Source organism: Mobula birostris, chromosome 5, assembly GCF_030028105.1.
Source record: "Mobula birostris isolate sMobBir1 chromosome 5, sMobBir1.hap1, whole genome shotgun sequence".
Classification (NCBI taxonomy): Eukaryota; Metazoa; Chordata; class Chondrichthyes; order Myliobatiformes; family Myliobatidae; genus Mobula; species Mobula birostris.
The window spans coordinates 154,463,434-154,483,182 of record NC_092374.1 but is presented as its reverse complement, the minus strand read 5'-3'; the positions used below and the strand labels follow the sequence as shown (position 1 = coordinate 154,483,182).

General features: G+C 42.6%; 1 protein-coding gene across 4 annotated transcripts in view; it reads right to left on the bottom strand.

Moving 5' to 3' along the window:
- Positions 1-19,749, bottom strand: part of rbm26 (RNA binding motif protein 26) — a 170,385-nt gene that overhangs the window by 119,957 nt on the left and 30,679 nt on the right. For all 4 annotated transcript variants that reach the window (XR_011886084.1, XR_011886083.1, XM_072258752.1 and 1 more), the window contains one exon: positions 8,002-8,120. Coding sequence is in view for 2 of the 4 variants with exons in the window: in XM_072258752.1 (XP_072114853.1) it covers positions 8,002-8,120 (119 nt within the window). In the remaining 2 variants the exon portion in view is untranslated. The remainder of the gene's footprint in view (positions 1-8,001; positions 8,121-19,749) is intronic.

The following is a 19,749-nucleotide window of genomic DNA, read 5'->3' as shown; positions in this document are numbered from 1 at the left end:
TTTGCCAATCACCTGTCCAGCTCTTGGCTCCATCCCTCCCCCTCCTGTCTTCTCCTATCATTTTGAATCTCCCCCTCCCCCTCCAACTTTCAAATCCCTTACTCACTCCTCCTTCAGTTAGTCCTGACGAAGGGTCTCAGCCTGAAACGTCGACTGCACCTCTTCCTACAGATGCTGCCTGGCCTGCTGCGTTCACCAGCAACTTTGATGTGTGTTGCTTGAATTTCCAGCATCTGCAGAATTCCTGTTGTTTGCATTTAAAATCATCATTAAGAACCCCAATCACTCTGGACATGCCCTCGTCTCACTGCTACTATCATGGAGGAGGTACAAGAATCTGAAAATACACACTCAATGCTTCAGAAACAGCTCTACCCCTCTGCCATCTGATTTCTGAATGAACAATGAATCAACGAATACCTCACATTTTCCCTCTTTTGCACTATTTGTTTAATTTTTTTAATATATTGTACAATTCTGATTGTATAGTTTTATGTATTGCAATGTACTGCTGCTGCAAAATAATAAATTTCATGACATATGCCAGTGATATTAAAGTCGAGCTGATTCTGACTTGACGCACTTTTTAGCTCCACCTCAAATATATGAGACATAGACCCTCCAGTCAATGCAATCTAGTGACTACGCAAATGCAATATGTACCAAGGTCATAATAACATTTACAGTGGCAAATGTGTACTGTCCTCAAGTACAATACATTCTGTTTCAACACTGGGTTATTAGAAAAAGTAATCTAATAAGAGCACAAACTCAACAAAAGATCTATTTCTCAAAACCACAATCTCAAATAAGGGGTTCCCAACCTGGGGGTCTATGGCATAAAAAAAAAGTTGGGAACTCCTGACTTAAATATATTCCACAAATATCTTGTGAATTGGAGAATTTATCAAAATTGTCCATTAAATTTGTACACTGAGGCTTTTTTTTCAGGCTTTGATTCAAAAAGACTAGTACAGGCAAAACGGATATTTCATCTTCCTTACTCAGTCATATTACCTTCCTTGGATATACAATTCTTCAACTGAACTAAAGGACCAAGATTTGGTAACCTGAACACAAAATTGCATCACAAACATCTATCTTTCTAGAATATGAACTAAACTTGCCTTGAAGTGGCTTTGGCATTTGGTCAACTACATTGTTAGTGTTCTGAAATAAATGTCTTTACTGGTATTCTAAATTTAAAGGGAAATGAGACGTAGCAGTAGGCTAACTAGTTCTAAGACAGCTGGCATGGATGTTATAGCTGAAGTTACACAGTATTCTATGACTGAAAGCAGTTTATGGAGAAGTGAATTCATCTCCCTCATGCATCTTTGTTCAAAGAAAGATGTAACCATCAACCTAGCAGGGCCAGTCAGTGTAACACTGGTGGTGAGGATGTTGCTAGAAAAGACAAACAAGAACAAAACTAATTGCTATTTTTGTACATAGATAGGTTATTAAGTCAAACTTGTAAGAAGTTTTGAATACATTTGATAGAGGCTGTGTAAACATGTATATATACACAAAACACACACACACACAGAGCCTCTATCAAACATTGGTTTAGCTACAACCAAAAAAAGTGTCCAATTCTCCAATTAGTAAGGACACAAAAACCCTGCAGAGAATGCAGGAAAGATTTCACAGAATAGTCTCAGCAATAAGGGACACTGCTTCCACTGAGGGACTGGGGAAGCTGTGACTGTTCTCCCTATAATAGAGAAGGTAAAGAATGGGCAGAATGGAAGTGTTCAAAACTATCAATAAAGAAAAATTACAGTCCGAAAGTTGAAGAACCAGAAGACAAAACATGCAGGTGTGTTAGCATAGACTGAAAACTAGTTATCCCATAGAAAACAGAGTGTGAGAACAAATGGGTTCTTTTCAGGGTGTCGGGATGTAACCCAGGATCAGTTCTTGACCAACAATTGTCTACTATTTACATTAATGATCTGGAGGAAATGAAATGCAGAGACTTCCAAATGTGCCAGTAATACACAAATAGGTTGTAGGGAAGTGGGATGTAGATTTTGCAATTCTGCGGAGAAACATAAAACTGTGTGAAAACCTAGTGAATACAATTGAATGTGAACAAGTACTATGTCATGCAAGTTACTAAGAATCAAAGAGCAGATTATCTGAATACAGAGAGACTACAAGTGAATGAAGTTTGGATAGAGGGAATAATACGTTTCAGTGCATGAAACACGAAAAGTTAACAAGCAGATCCAATAAGTCGTTATGGTGGCAGATGGCATGTTATGAATGGGGTGAGGCATTTTAAGTTTAAGAAAACCCATAACACATTTTATTGAACTCCAAAACTTACACTTAAAAATGCACTAGAAATCTTTACAACTTTACATGACAGAGTCATCATGTCAGACCCGCCTCTTAAAGTGAAACTCAAACTCAATGTCATACAAGCCACCCGGCTCGGGACCTGCATTCCATGGGTGGAGGAACAGCAGGTGCCTCTGGCTCGTCCAGAGGTATGTTGACATGGCAGTGGCATGCTCCAAATCTGAGTGGGCTGGTTTAAGATGATCTACTGAAATATGTTCAGATTCAAAGGGTCAAAGGAACAACTTAATATCAGAGAAATGTATACAATATACATACTGGAATGCTTTTTCTTTGCAATTATCCATGAAAACAGAGAAGTGGCCCAAAGAATGAACAACAGTTACATGTTAGAACTCTAAAGTTCGACCCCCACCCCCCCCCGCCCAGCTCCCACCCTGAGCATAAGTGACAGCGAGCAACAATCTCCCCTCCCCCCATGGGCAAAAAAAAAGCAAGCCAGCACTGGCACTGCCACCAAGCACTCAAGAGTGAGCAAAGCAATAGCAAAGACATAGACTTGCAGTTACCCCTGAGACTTCACGTTTCACTTCATTCGACATACTGCAGGTCCTCTCTATCCCTAATAAGGGAGAAAGAGGTGTCTCCATTTTCCCAGTGAGCAGGGAGACATAATAAACAACTCGCTGGTTTACGATATTAAAAGTCGGTTACATCACTTTTTCGAGCCCTGTGCCTGAAGATTGCAAAGATCCCGGGTCTCCAAGCACACAGGTATCCCGACTCACCCGACGACACACGGGTGAGTCGTCGGGTGAGTCGCGACAGGTTTACCCCTCTTATCCATGATAAAATTCTTTTTTCCTCATTCCAAAACACAGAGCAGGCCATGTTGGTGTGCATCATAGCAGACAAAAACAAATGAGGCAGAATGTAGGTCAACAGGAAACAAAGAGTGCTGTACGCCATGATGGGAGGTAGGAATAGGTGAAAAGAAATTGAATTTATTGAGGAGGGTGAAATGCTGTTGAGAGGCCAACCAGGTGGTTGTGATGTCAGGAATGAAATCACCTGGCACTTGTAACGGCTGTCTGTATACTAATTCTGTCATGGACGACTGCGTCCTCTTTTGGAGTCATTCTGAGTCCCAGCAAGACCCACGGGAGACGATCATACCAACACTCATTTGTCAGGGAAGCCCTCTCAACAGTCTTTAAGGAGCAGTGAAACCACTCGCATAGGCAACTGGACTGTGGGTGATATGCCACGGTGTGATGTAGCCTAACTCCGAGGTTTTGGGCCATCACAACCCAGAGGTCTGAAATGAATTGGGGACTGCAGTGAGAGGAAATATCAGATGGGATGCCAAACTGAGCAACCCAGGTGCGAATGAACACCTAAGCCACGCCTTCGGGGATAAAAGAGGACCAACAAGTCCACATTGACATGGTCAGATCATTGCGCAGAGACCTCAAAAGGTGCCAATGGCACCTGAGCATGAGAGTTTAATTTTTGCCCACTGGCACTCCACACAGGCTGCAAACTGATCACGCACCTCCTTTCTGACGCCATGCCAAACAAACTTTAGTGCAACCAGTTTCTGTGAGGCCTTCTGGCCCGGATGCAAGAAGCCATGTATGGAGTCAAAAACAGTCCGCCTCCAGTTTTTGGGCACAATGGGGCAAGGGGGACTGGTTGAGAAATCACATAGGAGAAAAACCCCAGCTTCCCCAAATTTGATGTCAGCCAACCACAGGCCCCGTGACTGCTGCTCAGTAAGGCTGGACCTCTGGGTCAGTCACTTGGTTGGCTACCATGCTGGCATAGTCAAACCCTATGTGTACGTCCTCAACCACTGGCTGTGACAGGCCATCAGCCACAGCATTATTTTTCCCCTTGATATGTTGTTTACCAGTTATGACCTCTTATGTAGGCCAGGTGGCATTGCTGCCACGCAGACCAAGGGCCCAATATTCTGGCCATCTCGTGTATGAAGGAGTTGTGGTCAATGAACACTGTGAAATGGTGACCCTCTAGAAAAAAATTAAAATGGCAGGCAGTCAAATAGAGACAGAGAAGCTCAGGGTCAGACATGCTGTACTTCCCTTTTGGTTGCGGGGGGGGGGGGGGTGGAAACAAAGCTGCTGGCTAAAGAAGATGAGCGGCTGCCACAGGCCTTCAACTACCCACAGCATAATCTGAAGCATCAGTAGTAATGGCTATGAGTGTGTTGGGGAGGGGTGCACTCGTAGGGTCTTGTTAGAAAGAGCTTGTTTGGTATCATCAAATGCCCTGTCATGTCTGCTGACCAGTTAAACACTTGTTTGGGGTATTGCCTTTAAGTGCACCATACAGGAGGAGCACAAGTTCAGCAGCAGGCGGAATGAAGCGGTGATAGAGATTTACCATACCTAAATACTCCTGTAGTGGTTTTTTTTAAAAAAAAACATAGTGCGGGGCAGTGGGAAACCCATATTAGCAGCTACTTTTGATTGGGGCGGTTTTATACCTTGTACAAAGATGCGATGGCTGACAATCCAAACTGAAATTTAGCAGAATTAATAATCAAACCATGTTGGCTTAAGCACTCAAAAAGTGTGCTGAGATGAGATATGTGCTCCGAATTGGACGCACTGGTGACAAGTATGTCGTCCGGGTAAACAATAAGAAAATCTAAGTCTTTTAATAGAGTTCATCAGCTTTGCTGCATTTTTCAGTCCAAACTGCATGTGCAGAAACTCAATAACGCCAAACTGAGTCATCACAGCTGTTATGGGAATGCCCTCAAAGCATACAGACAACTGTTGGTAGCCCCTAACTGATTAACTTTGGAAAACATTAACTTTCTGGCTAAATGTGCCAATAAGCCTTGAATGTGTGCAACCGGGTAACAATTGGGGCGGTGGCCTCGTTAAGGTATCGGTAATGACCACGTGGATGGCTAACACCATCGGACTTAGGGACGATATCGAGGGGTAAAGCCCAGAGGCTATTCAACCGGCATACAATTCCAAGTCTTTCCACATTGGCAAACTCAGCCTTTGCAATTGCCAGCTTTGCTGGGTCCAGTCTACACATGCGGACATAGACTAGCAGGCCAGTTGTGGGAATGTGGTGCTCCACCCCATGTTTTGAAATTGTAGTGGAAAATGTGGGCTTGGTGAGGTCTGGGAATTTGTCCAACAGTTGAGTAAACTCACATCCCATATGCATGCGCTTGACAGAGTCGTTGTGGGGAACTTACTGAGGGAGCAGGGTAATGACCCAAATTCCTTGACATCCAGTCCTTGGGCACTTAGGAAATCTGCACAAAGTGAAGTCTAGCCATATGAGCCAGGAAGAAGTCCCACATCACCCACTGAAAAAAAAAATATCACCTGTTGTGTCCTGCAGGTTTGGAATATGCTGCTGTTGGCAGCTTCCAGTGAATTTTTGTCACTGTTTGCCTTCTCTTCAATAGGTGATGCTGGCAGCACACTCGCTTGAGCACCCGTGTCACACAGGAAGCATCACCCTGAAAGGGTGTCCATAATGAACAGTAGACAACCCTGGCAGATGGAACCCATGGATATTCAAAGACCTCTGGTATCGCGATGCACTGGCACTGTCAAAGCTGCAGGCTGGTCACCACTTCCTAGCATCCGTACCAAAGCGGGCCCGGTAAAAGCGCAGGACCTGCATTGTCTGTTTCTCAGCCACAGAAAGCCCATGTTGGGGGCCTTGCTGGTCGGGTTTATTGAGGTAGAGAAAGGAGGAGGAATGATGCACCGTTGCCTAGCTGAGTGTAGCCTATCAGCTGTTTTAGCAAGTTCCCTATAGTCCTTCATAGGTGCATTAGCGAACTTGATCAGTTATTTGCTGAATGAAGAGTTCTTTAAAATTAGAACAAAGGCGGTGACTTCCCAGGAGAGACAGCATGTGGTCTATTAGCTCCAAAGGCCTAGAATCATCAAGACCAGGTAAGGAGAGTAACTGTTTGGTGCACTCAGAATCCAATAGTTCAAAAGTTTGTAAAAACTGAGTTTTCAAAGATTGGTATTTATCATGTTCAGGGAGGTGTTCAAGGAAACTCAGCACTCTCACAGCCTTAGAATTACTGAGCAACACCACCACGTAGTAGAATTTGGTGTTGTTAGCAGTGATGTCTCACAGAGCGAATTGGGCCTCATCTTATACAAACCAAGCAACGGCATTTTGCTCCCAAAACTCCAGCCGTTCCAAAGTGACCACATTGGCTGACATGTTCAATAACTCCGGAATTATCCTAGAGTATCGGGGTACCAACGTAAGGTTTTTGCAAATAAACTAAGTGAGGCATTTTATGTTTAATGAAACCTGTAACACGCCTTATTGAATTCTAAAACCTACACTCAAAAACGTGCTAAAAGTCTTATGTAATAACGTCATCACTTCAGACCAGCTTCTTAAAGTGAAACCCCAACTCAATGTCGGTGGTTGTGAAATACATATATATTTTCGCCAATAATCTTACCCTACAATAGCTTTGGAGGCAGTCCAAAGGAGAATAACCAGATTAATTTCTGGGATGAGAGGAATTCCTACTAAGAGGCTAGAAAGGTTGGGATAATGAGATATTTTCACAAACAAAAGCCTCCATAGATCATAATACCATAAAACAAAGGATCAGAATTGACCCATCAAGTCCGCTCTGTAGCATGGATTCGTTTTCCCTCTCAATCCCAGTCTCCTGCTCTTCCCTGGGACCTCTGACACCCTAGCTAATGAAGAAACTAACAACCTCTGTTTTAAATATACCCAATAACCTGGTATCCACAACCATCTACAGTAACGAATTTCAAATTCACCACTGTACGGCTAAATAAAAATTCTTCCTCGTCTGTTCTAAAGAGACATCGCTTCATGCTGAAATTTTGCCCTCTAGATTCTCCCACTACTACAGATATCTATGTCCATTCTATCAAGGCCTTTCAATAGTTGGTCAGCTTTAGTGAGATCACCCCCATCCTTCTAAACCTCAGTGGGTACAGGGCCAGAGTCCTCAAACAAGTGGATATAACTACAAAGTAAGATGCCAATCATTGAAAACTGAGGGTGACAAATTTCTTCTGAGGGTAGTGAATCTCTGGAATTCACTGCCCAAGGGCGGTGGATGTCAGATAATTAGATATACTCAAGGTAGAGACAGACAAGTATTTGAAAGCTCTAGGAAAAGAGTGTTATTGGAACTGAAACAGAAAGGGAGTGCAGGTCAGCATAGATCGGGCATAATCCTATTTAATGGCATTGCAGGGCCTGATGGCTTACTTGAGTTATTAGCTGTGTTCAAGGTGACTTGCAAAAGGATCAGGGTGATAGAAGATCAAGGTAATTTGAGGCAAAATATTTATGCAGCGAGTTATCATAACCTGAAAATCACTGCATGAAAAGCTGACAGAGAGAAATTTTCTGCGGCTTTCAACTGAGAAATCAACCATAAGTGATATTAAAAAAAAACAGGATAGCAGCAGAAGCACTGACAAAACTGGCGGCATTTCTACAGCAGAGCTCAATGTTGTCAAATCAACTCCTCTAAAAATGATTCTATATTAATCATCTGCTTGAACAATAGATAACTGTATAAATTTCAAATTAAATACAAAATCCTTAGCATGAAATTCAAGGACTTCAAGAGCTAATGTTTGTGGTCTTTGCTAATGTGATGTTCCTTACCTTTCTGAAGAAAGACATCTAATTGGTCAACACACAACGCTTTCAATTCCTTTTCAGTTTTATCTTTCTTTACCAATGCAACAACATATTTAGCAAGTGCGGATGGGTCTGCATCACATCTACAAAGACAAAAAATAATGGAGTTGTGTGACTACTGAGTTTAAAATGCACTGGAATATGTCCAGCAATCTTCATTTGTATTTACAAGAAAACCTCTCAATAATTAAAGCTAACAAAGATTCTAATTTTGAAAGAATCGTCTTTCATAAAACCATGAAATTTTCCTGTTGATTTCTTTGCATTTATTCTTGTAAAGTATGGACAATTGTTTGTAAAACTGTAATCTGTAGATGTCAAAATTTTTAAAAACCTTGAATTTTAAAATCAAGTTTGCTTATTCTTTCAGCACAAGTTTTAATCTGATGCACATTGCCACTTAAGTAGTAACTTTAAAGTTAACTGTGCATAAAGCAAATGACAGCCACCCACAATTTTATTTGTGTAGACCAAGGTTTCACAACTGGGGCTCTGTAGAACCATAAGGTCCTGTGAGAGGTCACTATTGATTCTACAAGAGATTGTGATTTTTTAAAAAAAAATCAGTGCTTGCTGTGGTGGGCAGTGACTGAGCAGCCTCGTTAGCAATCTCATTAGAGCTCCCTCAGCCCAATATGACAGTGCGCAGTAGGACCATTTTTATTTCCTTGTTAGTTTTTAACTCGAGGTAGGAGAAGCCATTGATAATTGGAGAGCGCTGTTTTGCACGGAGGGTGTACGGTCAGCTGATAATTGGTGAACGCTGTATTGCGCAGAGGGGAGGCCAGTAGACTGATGAGGAGAGCTGTAAATCGCAGAGTGGAGGACAGTAGGCTGTGAAGTGCTTTTTCCAATCATTGAATGAACTCGCTCAACTTGGGCTGCAACATCTCCCCCAACTTCCCCTTATCCTCCACTGACTGATATGGGAGTAAATAAACTACCCGTGGAGTAGAAAACTGGAGGAAAATTTTCATTCTAAGGACGGTCCAGTGTGGTGATTTTTGAAGATGAGGTGTGAGATGGAAGAGGAGGACTCTAGGCTTAGGCGTACGGACAATTCTGATAAGGTTACTCATTATCTTTTGAGTCATTTCACTATACTAGTGCAAGAACAGATACAAAAAAAAGTCCCTTTTTTTACAAAATGATAAGTTTATTTACACAACAAATACAAAGTACAAACGTTTACAAGACACTGAATAAATTCAAATTAAAATGATTATTACTGTCTATAAAAGTCATTCTCTGGGGGGCCCCCACTGCTCTTGGAAACCCCCCACAGTACCCATTGTGACCTCATGCTCCCTCTCCAACAACAGCCGGGTATGAACGCATCCTCGGAAGAGGGGCAGGCTATCTGCCCTGGCAGAGCCCTTGACTTTAAGCCACAAAGACCTGTGAACAGCCATCTTGGCCAGGCCCAGGAGCAAGCCCACCAATAGATCCTCCTTGCAACCCAACCCCTTCCATACTGGATGCCCGTATATAATGTAAGAGGTTCTGCTTTCATGTTACTTGCCAAGGCTAATAAAATGGCTTCTCTGTAATGTTAACTGCTGATGTAAGGCGTTCTCTGAAGCAGCATGTTTGGGTTATAATTAGTGATAACGGGACTTGTATTCATTTGCCAACCAATTGGGACAGATGTTATTCTTTTTTGTGCATCTGAAAGCTGTTGTTTGCACGGGATTTGGTCAGTATGCGCCATGGGGCTGAAGAGAGGAGACGCACACGACGAGATGCTGTGAGCTGGCTAGCACAGCGGACCCCGAGCAGGGGCTCAGGACCCGCGGAGTTCAGAGAAAATTGAATGGTGGACCGACGATACTCGGTGAGCTCCAATGAGTTACCTGTGCACGAACTGTCTAATCATTATTCTTGGCCCGCCTTTTTATTTTATATTTTGGTTCTCTACTAATCCCATAGTTCAATTAAGAGTTACAAAATCTTAATTATTTAACTGTATCCTGTGTACAGCTTGTCATTACGAGGTACTGATTTGAAACGGGACACATCGCACAGTATTCACCCAAACGAGAGTTCTGAGGTTCGGCCGGGCAGGGGGTTATCACCCCGAGATCATGCCACTAGGCAAGGCGAGTGTTACCTAAGGAGCATGAAGTGCAACTAGAACCTGAGCAGCAGCCTCTTCAGACACTCAAACAGGGGTTACAACCTCTCACACTCCATACAAGCATGGTCCATTGACTCCTCCCAGCCACAGAATGGACAGGTGCACAGGGTGTTAGTGAGTCTGCTTAAAGACCTATTGCATGGTACTGCCCAATGCAACACCTTCCACCCCAGAACCCCACTGTACAGGAGAAGGACCTCTGCATTAAGAGATTTCCACTGGGGACTTCCTCCACTGCCAGATGGTAAAACTGATTACCAAGGTGAGTCTGTTCGGCAGGCAAAGACAAGGAAGTGAAAGGTGTGCAAGAGACCATGTAGAAGAAACACTCTGGAGTGTCAAGAAACGGCATGGTGGACATCCCCACGAGATAGCTCACATTATGTGGGACCCTCTCCCGAGTGGTATCTCAAGGCCTGGATCCAACGAGGACTTCCAGCCCATCAGGTGGTGGTGCAGTCGAAACCCCTCCACTTCCCCGAGCCCCCTCAACAGCCACTGTGATAAGATGGGAACACATCCCCCTCACAGCTAGAGCACTGACACTCACTGGCGCAGGAGCATTCTGTCTGGATGAGACTAAACCCCATACTCTCCACAGCTCTCGATAAAAACAAAGCAGTTCCCTCAAGTTGGCACAGCTGATGCTGTCTGCTGGAAGCCGGGTGTCCTCCTGTAGGCAGTATCCCTGGCAGAGAAAGTGCGTCGTCAGTGCATGCCATCTTGAAGGGTGGTCGCTATACAGGTATTTCTGTAGGGTCCTGAGGCAGAGGTCAGCTGCGTGCATGCGCACATCAATGACTGACCGCCCTTCACGATCTAAAGAGTCAGGGCCGCAGCAGAGACTCAATGCCTCCTGGTGCCCCAGAAAAAGTCCACCAACCTCTTCTGGGTCCTGGAGACAAAAGCAGTGGGCAGGACTAAACTAAGTAGCCAGTACCATATCTTTACAATGAAAGCTCTCACCAATGGGTTTTGCATGGACAGGTGACTTAAATTGTCCTGTTCTATTATGTCTACTCTGTGGCAAAAAACTTACAAATGTAGCAATGGCTCCAGCAAAACTGAAAAGGCACTTAACTGCAAATCATAGCCATGACACATAAAAGTGATAATTATTTTAAACGATTACTGGAATCTTAAAACAGATTAAAGCTTTTGAAAATAAAGTCAGTCAGTATAAAGGTTCAGGAAACAAGTTATTTAGTTCTTTACGACCAGTTTACTCGAAAATGTTTTTAAAAAACTGAAAACCTGGACAAAGAGCACACCAATCTCCTACTACATACAGAAATCCAGTGGTTTAGCAGAAGAAAAGTCCTCATCAGGGTGTTTGAGCTGAAAGGTGAATTGCAGGAGTACTTTCAAGAAAATAGGTCCTGCAGAAAATGTTTTGACTTCACGTGATAAGATTCTTGGATTTAAAAGGAAACTGAATCTTTGAAAAAATCATGCTGCAAATGAAAATCTTGAATGGTTTCCACTGTTGCTTAGTCTTGAGAGTGAGGAGCGATATCAGAAAGTAGAGTCTTATTGAAAACTACCTAGAAGAACTCAGAACAAAATAGAACAGTACTTTTCCCCTCTTTCAACACAAGTGTATGACTGGGTGAAGGACCCTCTCTCTGAATCTTCAGCTCAGCCTGAGAACCTGACTTTAAGTGAAGAGGAAGAACTTTGTGATCATGCATTCAAGATGAGACTTACTAAGCTACTCCTGGAGAAGTTCTGGATTTCTGTGGAAGAAGAATATCCTACCATTCAGAGGAAAGCAATGAACATTTTGCTATGGTTTTCAACTTCTTCTTGCAAGCTTTTTCTTGTTTAACAAGCATCAAGACCAAGGATAGAAATTGTCTCATTTCAGTTGAAGGTAAAATCCGTAAGCGCTTATCTCAAGTTCAACCCAGAATTGAGAAATTCATGTTTGCCTTATGAGTTGTTAAAATTTATGAAAGAGTAAGAGTAATTTCAAGAAAGGTAAGCTAAGCTTAACTTCGTTTCTCCAAGAAAGGTTGGCCAAAAGTTCACTCTGTACTCAAAAGAGCACTGACAATTATTATATCTACAAATTTACTAATCACACTAATGTGAGCTCTGGATACAATTTTTTCATGCAAGGGTTCCCTGAGACCTGAAAGTATTTCAAGGATTCCTCCAGGGAAAAAATGTTGAGAAAGGTTGGTATAGACTATTGATACAGGAACAAAAAAATAGCAATTCAATTAGCAACCTACAAATCAAGCATTTATTGTACTACAACTATACTTAGGAGCCAAAGGCACTTAATTATTTGCTTCATAAAAATTAACCAGATTACCTAAGACAACATCCATCCACCAACAATCCAACTTGCAACAAACAATCCCAAATGAGCTCTGCAAACTGACTACATGGTGAACTTTGCCTGAATACTGTTAACGACTGGTGCAAAGTCAATACCCCTCAAACCTGGGCCTTATATCTTCAGTTAAGGTCTGACATCTACACTACCTTCATAATGTGGGAGCTAAAGGTTGTAAAGAAAAATCAAAATACCTACCTACCTTAACTGATTGGACTGTGGGAAACAACCAAAATCATTATTGGCTGATATTGTGACACTACTAGTTGCTGCTACATCTATATACTACTAAAACTCTCACGCTCTGTCTGTCTGTTTGCAACCTCCAATTAGCGCAAACGGTGCATTACAGCAGCTCTTTTTTTTTTGGCTAAATCGAATTAAAATGTGCTAACTTACAGAATGCAGGCAAAGATCAGGGTTATATATTCATACAAAATTGCTCATTCGCCAAAAATCAACAGGCTGCCTTTCACCCAAGACCTGATCGGCCATCATGGAAATCGGGACACCACAGCCTGACGCATACGCATGGCCAGCCTCAGCAGCACCTCACGATGCTCAAAGAACCGCTTCCACCTTCCATGGAGACCGCGACGCCACAGCCCGACGCATACGCACAGCCAGCCTCAGCAGCTTGGAGGCTTTGGTATTACGGCTTCCTATCTTCTAAAAAGCATTAGGGTAAAAATATATGGATAGCCTAATTATGCCACATGGAAAGAGAAGGGGGACACTATGGTCAGGAGATGACGCCAAACGTCGTAGGGAAGCGACAAGGAGAGGGAGAGAACAACAATCGGATGAGGCCAGAGCCACACAACTCCAGGATCAAAGAGGCAGGACAAAAAAAGATCAGAGAAGATGAGACAGAGGAGGACAGGCATGCACATCTCCAAAATGACAATAAGCACAGACGGAGGAGAGAACAAGAATCCAATCAGGCCAGGCCCGCATGACTCCAGGATCAGAGAGAAAGAACAAATGGTAGAAGAGATGAAGAGACAAAAGATGAAAGGGCTGCGCGTCTCCAGAATGACAAAAACAGGCAGAGGAGGAGGAGAGAGGAAGAGACAGAGAAGAAAAGGCAAGATCAACTCGAGAATATGTGGCACAGAGTAATTATCGCGAGAGTTGCTGAAGACAACAATGGCCGCTTTCGACGACAATACCTCAACAGAGAAAGAGCAAGGCAAAATGCACGACTTGCATGCCGTCACACTTCTGCTGATGTTGGTTTGATGACAAGAGTATGCCCTCACTGTCGTGCCTTCCTATTCACTGGAGAAACCACACATTTCTGCTGTATGAAGGGAAAGGTCAGGATAGGCAATTTGCAGCCTCTACCTAATGAACTCAATTTGTACAGCAATGATGAACCTACTGCAAACGATTTCAGGAAGAACATCAGACAATACAATTGCCTCTTCCAAATGACATCCTTTGGTGCCAAAAAAGTCATTCCAACTAGGAATCAATGGAATCCTTCTGTGATTATTCAAGGCCAAATCCATCATTACATCGGCCATTTAATTCCAGACCCGACCCAGCAAGCCCGATTCCTTCAAATTTACTTCATGGATATTTAATGTTCATTCTAGTTACATTATTTGTCTTGCTATGCATCTTTCTTCTTTAATAAGAAGAGTTTTTCTTCTTTAAATTCCAGATCAAAGAGATAGCAATAGCATTCATGAAAATTCAATGTTCATTCTGGTCACATCAGACGGCACTACCCTTCTCTCAAAGGGTGCCCCAACGGGTCACCCCGTTGTCTAGTACTATTATGAAAATATAGTGTCATTAAAGGAGTTGGTACCTCCTGACATCAGCACTTTCAAACTGACCAGGAAGTACCTCATGCTAATTGTGATTTTGTACCAATGAAATAGGGATATATTGAAGGCCAAGACAAACAGGTTTATTGATGGGCATGTCAAAGATGAGAAAAACAGACAGGAAAGAGACAGTGAGGATTAAAACAACAATGATAATACTGCATCCAGCCTCCTCCCCCACCTAATTCCTCGATGTTAAATTAAGTTATTCGCTGCTTTTCAGTCCAATGGCATAGAAGATTTGGCCTGTGATTCTCAAATGGCAAATGTCTGATTTGTTATACTGGGATTAAAGTGGTTTGGCAGACAGCAGCATGAAACAAAGATGGGTACATTCCACAATACATGGGAGGGATGAACAATTACTTCAAGCTTTTTATGTAACTCCTAACGCCTAATTCTGTACTAATTTTCTACAGTGGTGCTAGAAAGTTTGCAAACCCTGTAGCATTTTCTCTATTTCTGCATAATTAGGACCTAAATTGTGAACAGATCTTCACTCAAGTCCTAAAATTCGATAAAGAGAACCTAATTAAATAACGCAAAAAATATTCTACATGTTCATTTATTTATTTAGAAAAATGATCCAATATTGCAAGTATTTGTTGGAAAAGGTATGCGAACCTCTGGGATAATGCCTTCTACAAAAGCTATTTGGAGGCAGGTATCCCAATCAATGAGATGAGATTGGAGGTGTAGGTTCTAGAGGTGCCCTGCCCTATAAAAAGACACAGTCAGGTATTGACAGAGCCTGCTCTTCTCAAGAAAGATCTGTTTGTGCCCACCATACCTCAATCAAAACAACTTTCAAAGGACATTAGAAAATGAATTGTAGAGATGCATTAAGCTGGAAAAGGTTACAAAAGCATTTCTAAAGACCTGAGTGTTCATCAGTTCACAGTAAGAGAAACTGTCTATAAATGGAAGAAACTCAGTACTGTTGCTATTCTCCCTAGGAGTGGGCATCCTGCAAAATTTCACTGAGCACAACATGCAATGCTGGAGGTGGTGAAAAAGAACCGAAGAGTACAAGCAAAAGACCTGCAGTTTTGTAAGGAGGAATGGCCAAAAATTCCTCCAAGCTGATGTGCAGGACTGATCAACAGCTACCGGAAATGTTTGATTGAAGTTATTGCTGTACAAGGGGATCACACCAGTTACTGAAAGCAAATGCTTACATACTTTTTCCAACAAATATATGTCATATTGGATCATTTTTCTCAATAAATATATGAAAAAGCACAATGTTTTTCTGTGTTACATATTTAATTAGGCTCTCTATCTAGTTTTAGGAAGTACATGAAGATCTGATCTTATTTTAGGTTATATTTAAGCAGAATTTGAGAAAATTCTTCAGGGTTTACAAATTTTCTAGCACCACTGTAACTTCTCTCACCAATCAGGCGGTGAATGCTAAACAGTGCTGAGGAAGCTCTGTAAATAATCTCCAGCAAAAAGCATTCAACAGAATTATAATAATTGTTATAATCAAAAATGAAATGTATTGAAAGCTCAACCAAGATATAATGAATGGATAAATCAAGGGTAATAATGCAGAAGACATCTCTACTTTTGCTGTTTTCTCCAGGAACTGATGCTACAATTTTGCAGCATCAAATAATCTGCTGGAGCAATTCATTGAGCCAAGCAGCGTCAACAGCTACAGGATGCAAGCCTCCTTCAAAGTTATAAACACAGAATTCTACCACAGCACATTTTCAGTGGATCGTCACTTTGGTTTACTTAATATAATCATTAACGCATTTCAGAAATGTTAATCTTGATTTTATTTTATTGAAGTAAATTAGTCCAAACAGAAACAATTCTCTACAAGATTCATTAAGAAAAACAATTACAATTTATGTCTTATGCAGAGTAATTAAACTTTCAACAGGGAAAAATAAACAAATGATTGTTTTTAAAAATGCAAACAACAGGAATTCTGCAGATGCTGGAAATTCAAGCAACACACATCAAAGTTGCTGGTGAACGCAGCAGGCCAGGCAGCATCTCTAGGAAGAGGTACAGTCGACGTTTCAGGCCGAGACCCTTCGTCAGGACTAATTGAAGGAAGAGTTAGTAAGAGATATGAAAGTGGGAGGGGGAGGGGGAGATCCAAAATGAAAAGTTGAAGAGCCGAAGAAATTACAGATGGGGAGCAGTGAGAGATGGTTTCACTGAACTCCCATCGAAGAGAGGATCTAAACGTCTTTGGTGTAGGCATCACCTGAAGTCTCTGATTCTGGATCCCTGTATAGTTAGCTGGGCCCACTTTTCGAATTCAGCTGTCCGCCAGTCTAACTCGAATTTGGGTGGTCTGCTCATCTCATCCTCCATCATCTCCCCAAAGATGTCGTAACCTCCACCGGGTGCTCTCAGTCTGTCCACCATGTATGATTGGATATCAAACTCCTGCTCGCCCATGACATCCTTCAGCACTTGGAGACTAGCCAGACTCTTAATTTTTGCCTGGTTGTCCTCGTTGGCCATGGTGAACAACGCTTTGATAACCCTGTCCTCCGAGAGCTCCAATGCCAGCCTTTTCCTGATCACGGCTATCGGAATCAGCACTTCCAACTTTGGCAGACTTAACCCTCCGTCCCTATTCCTGGCATACAGTATTCCATCTGCTGTATCCTGGGGTAGGTGGAGGACCTCCTTGGCCGCTGTCCTGATCAGGCGGTCCAGCTCTCTCAGAGAGTTCTGCGACGCTTCAATGAGGGTCAGATGGTAGTACATCCTTGGAATCATAAACGTCTTCATGAGCTCAATCTTTTGGAATGGTTTAAGCTTTGCTGCCTTCAGACTGTTGAACCACGTATTCAATTTGTCACTCCACTTAGCACCTCTCACACCACACCACGGGTCTATCTTTGCCCCGAGGTACTTTTCAATATCTCCTGGTGGGATAAACTGTATGTTCTTCCCCTCCAGACTCCATTCCTCCCTCGCGTTGTACAAGTAGGTCTTCCTTTTGCATTCATAGTAAAAACCTTTCGACTTTCTCATGTTCACCTCAAGCCCAGTTGCCCTGCAGAACCTGTTCGGGATCTCAAGGTTTTCCACCATCCCTTCATAGGAGCTGCTTAGGAGTGCTATATCATCCGCAAATGCCAGTGCCGTGCACCTGACACCTGCTCCCACTTCCACTCCTTTTCCGTCTCTTTCCAGTGTGCTTATCAGCCGGTCCATGGCAATGTTAAAGAGAATTGGTGACATGGGGTCTCCTTGTTTGACCCCTTTTCTCACAACGATTTTGTCAGTCCGTTCCTCGCTGACCTCTACCACCGTTGTTGTGTTGGTGTATAGGTCTTCGACTAGCTTTCTGAATCGCTGTGGTGCTCCCACTCTTGCTAGTGCCTTCTGGATCAGCTTGTGGCCCACTGAGTCAAAGGCCTTCGCTAAATCCACAAACACTACTGCCAGATTTTTGTTTTGCCTTTTAGACCCATTGATAATGTTTCTGAGGATGGCGATGTTCTCATTACAACCCGGAGTTTTTGCTAGGAAACCCTTCTGTCTTTTGCAAGTCGCCGCCGCTTCACTGAGTCGTTTTGCGAGAATTTTCGTGAACAGCCTCAGTAGCAGTGGCCCAATTGTGATGGGTCTCCAGTTATCCAGGCTTTTAAGTTCCTCTACATCCTCAGTTTTTGGGATAAGCACCGTCCTGCTCCTCTTAAGGCATTCCGGGATGGTACCGGACTTCAACCAAAGTGAGAAAAGCCATGGAAGGAGTTGCTCGTTCTCAGCCATGATATTCTCCAGATCCTCCTTCTTAATTCCATCCGGACCTGCAGCCGTATCTCTCTTCACCTCCACTAGAGCCTCCTCGATCTCATCCTTCCCAATCACCTTCATCATTTCTATCGTGTCAAATGGAGTACTATGGTCCACCATTCCACTGAGGTCAGCCTTGTTATTCACGACCCCCAGTTTATCTCGGAAGCGAATGAACACCTCTTCCTTTTTCAATGCACACTAATTAGGGCCTGGTGCCCCCATGATTTGTCTAGCCAGCTGCTTCCTGTCCTTCTGGAAGAGTGTTTGGGTCGATCTATAGGCTGCCTTTTTCGCACCAGTTCGCCTGGTGTTTCCACTGTTTGGCCTCTGGTTTTCCTCCATTCTTTCCACATTCCTTCGGCTTCTCTTGTTCCCACGTCTCTTACGCGAGTATTTGTCCATCACCAACTCCGAGAATCTCTCCAGGATTCCAACCCCTTCAGCAAAGTCACATTTACAGTTAAAAGAACCCTTTGGAATTACCTGGTTTTCTACATTAATTACACAAATGTGGTCTGATGCTCATCTATAAGTCACATAATGGATAAACACAATCTGCTTAAACTAATAACAAACAATTGTTCTTCTCATCAATACTGAGTACACCATTCTTAAAAAGGATACAAAAGCTATTTGCAGTCAAATGTTCCAATCAATGAGATGAGATTGGAGGAGTGAGTTGTAAAGGTGCCTACCCTATAAAAACACACAAAGTCAGGTTACTGACAGAGCCTGCTCTTCTCAAGAAAGATCTGTTTATGTGCACCATGCCTCAATCAAAACAACATTCAGAGGACCTTAGAAGAACTGTAGAGATGCATGAAGCTGGAAAAAGCTATAAAAGACACACTAAGAGAAATTGTCTATAAATGCAAGAAACTTAGTAGTGTTGCTACTCTCCCTAGGATTGGGCACCCTGCAAAGATCACACCAAAAACACCATGTGCAATACCGAAGGAAGTGAAAAAGACCCAATGGTAACAGCAAGACCTGCAGTAATCTCTAGAATTTGCAAAGGACTCTGTTCATATGTCCACTAAGAAAAACACTGAACAAGAATAGTGTTCACAGAAGAATACCAGGGAGGGAAAAAAAAAAATTGCTGCATGTCTCAAGCTTGCAAAAGACCACCTGGATGTTGCACAATACTTTTGTGACAATGTTCTGTGGACAGATTAGACAAAAGTTGAACTTTCTGGCAGAAATATACACTGCTCTAATTGGAGGAAAACAGGCATGGCACGGCACACCAACACCAAAATCTCATTCCAACTGTGAAGCATGGTGGAAGGAGCATCATAGTTTGGGGCTGCTTTGTTACCTCAGGGCCTAGGCACCTTGCAACTGTTGAGGGATTTTAACAGACATTTTACAGGAGAATGTCACAGTAGTGGTCTGTCTCCTGAACCTTAACAGAAGTTGGATGATGCAACAAGACAATGATCCGAAACATAAGAGTAAATCAACAACAGAATGGTTTAAAAAGGAGAAAATACCAGAGTCCAGACTTCAACTCAAATTGAGATGCTGTGGCAGAATCTGAAGAGTGGTGTTCATGCAAGGTATCCCAGAAATATTAATGCATTGAAATAGTTCAATTTGGAGGTATCGTC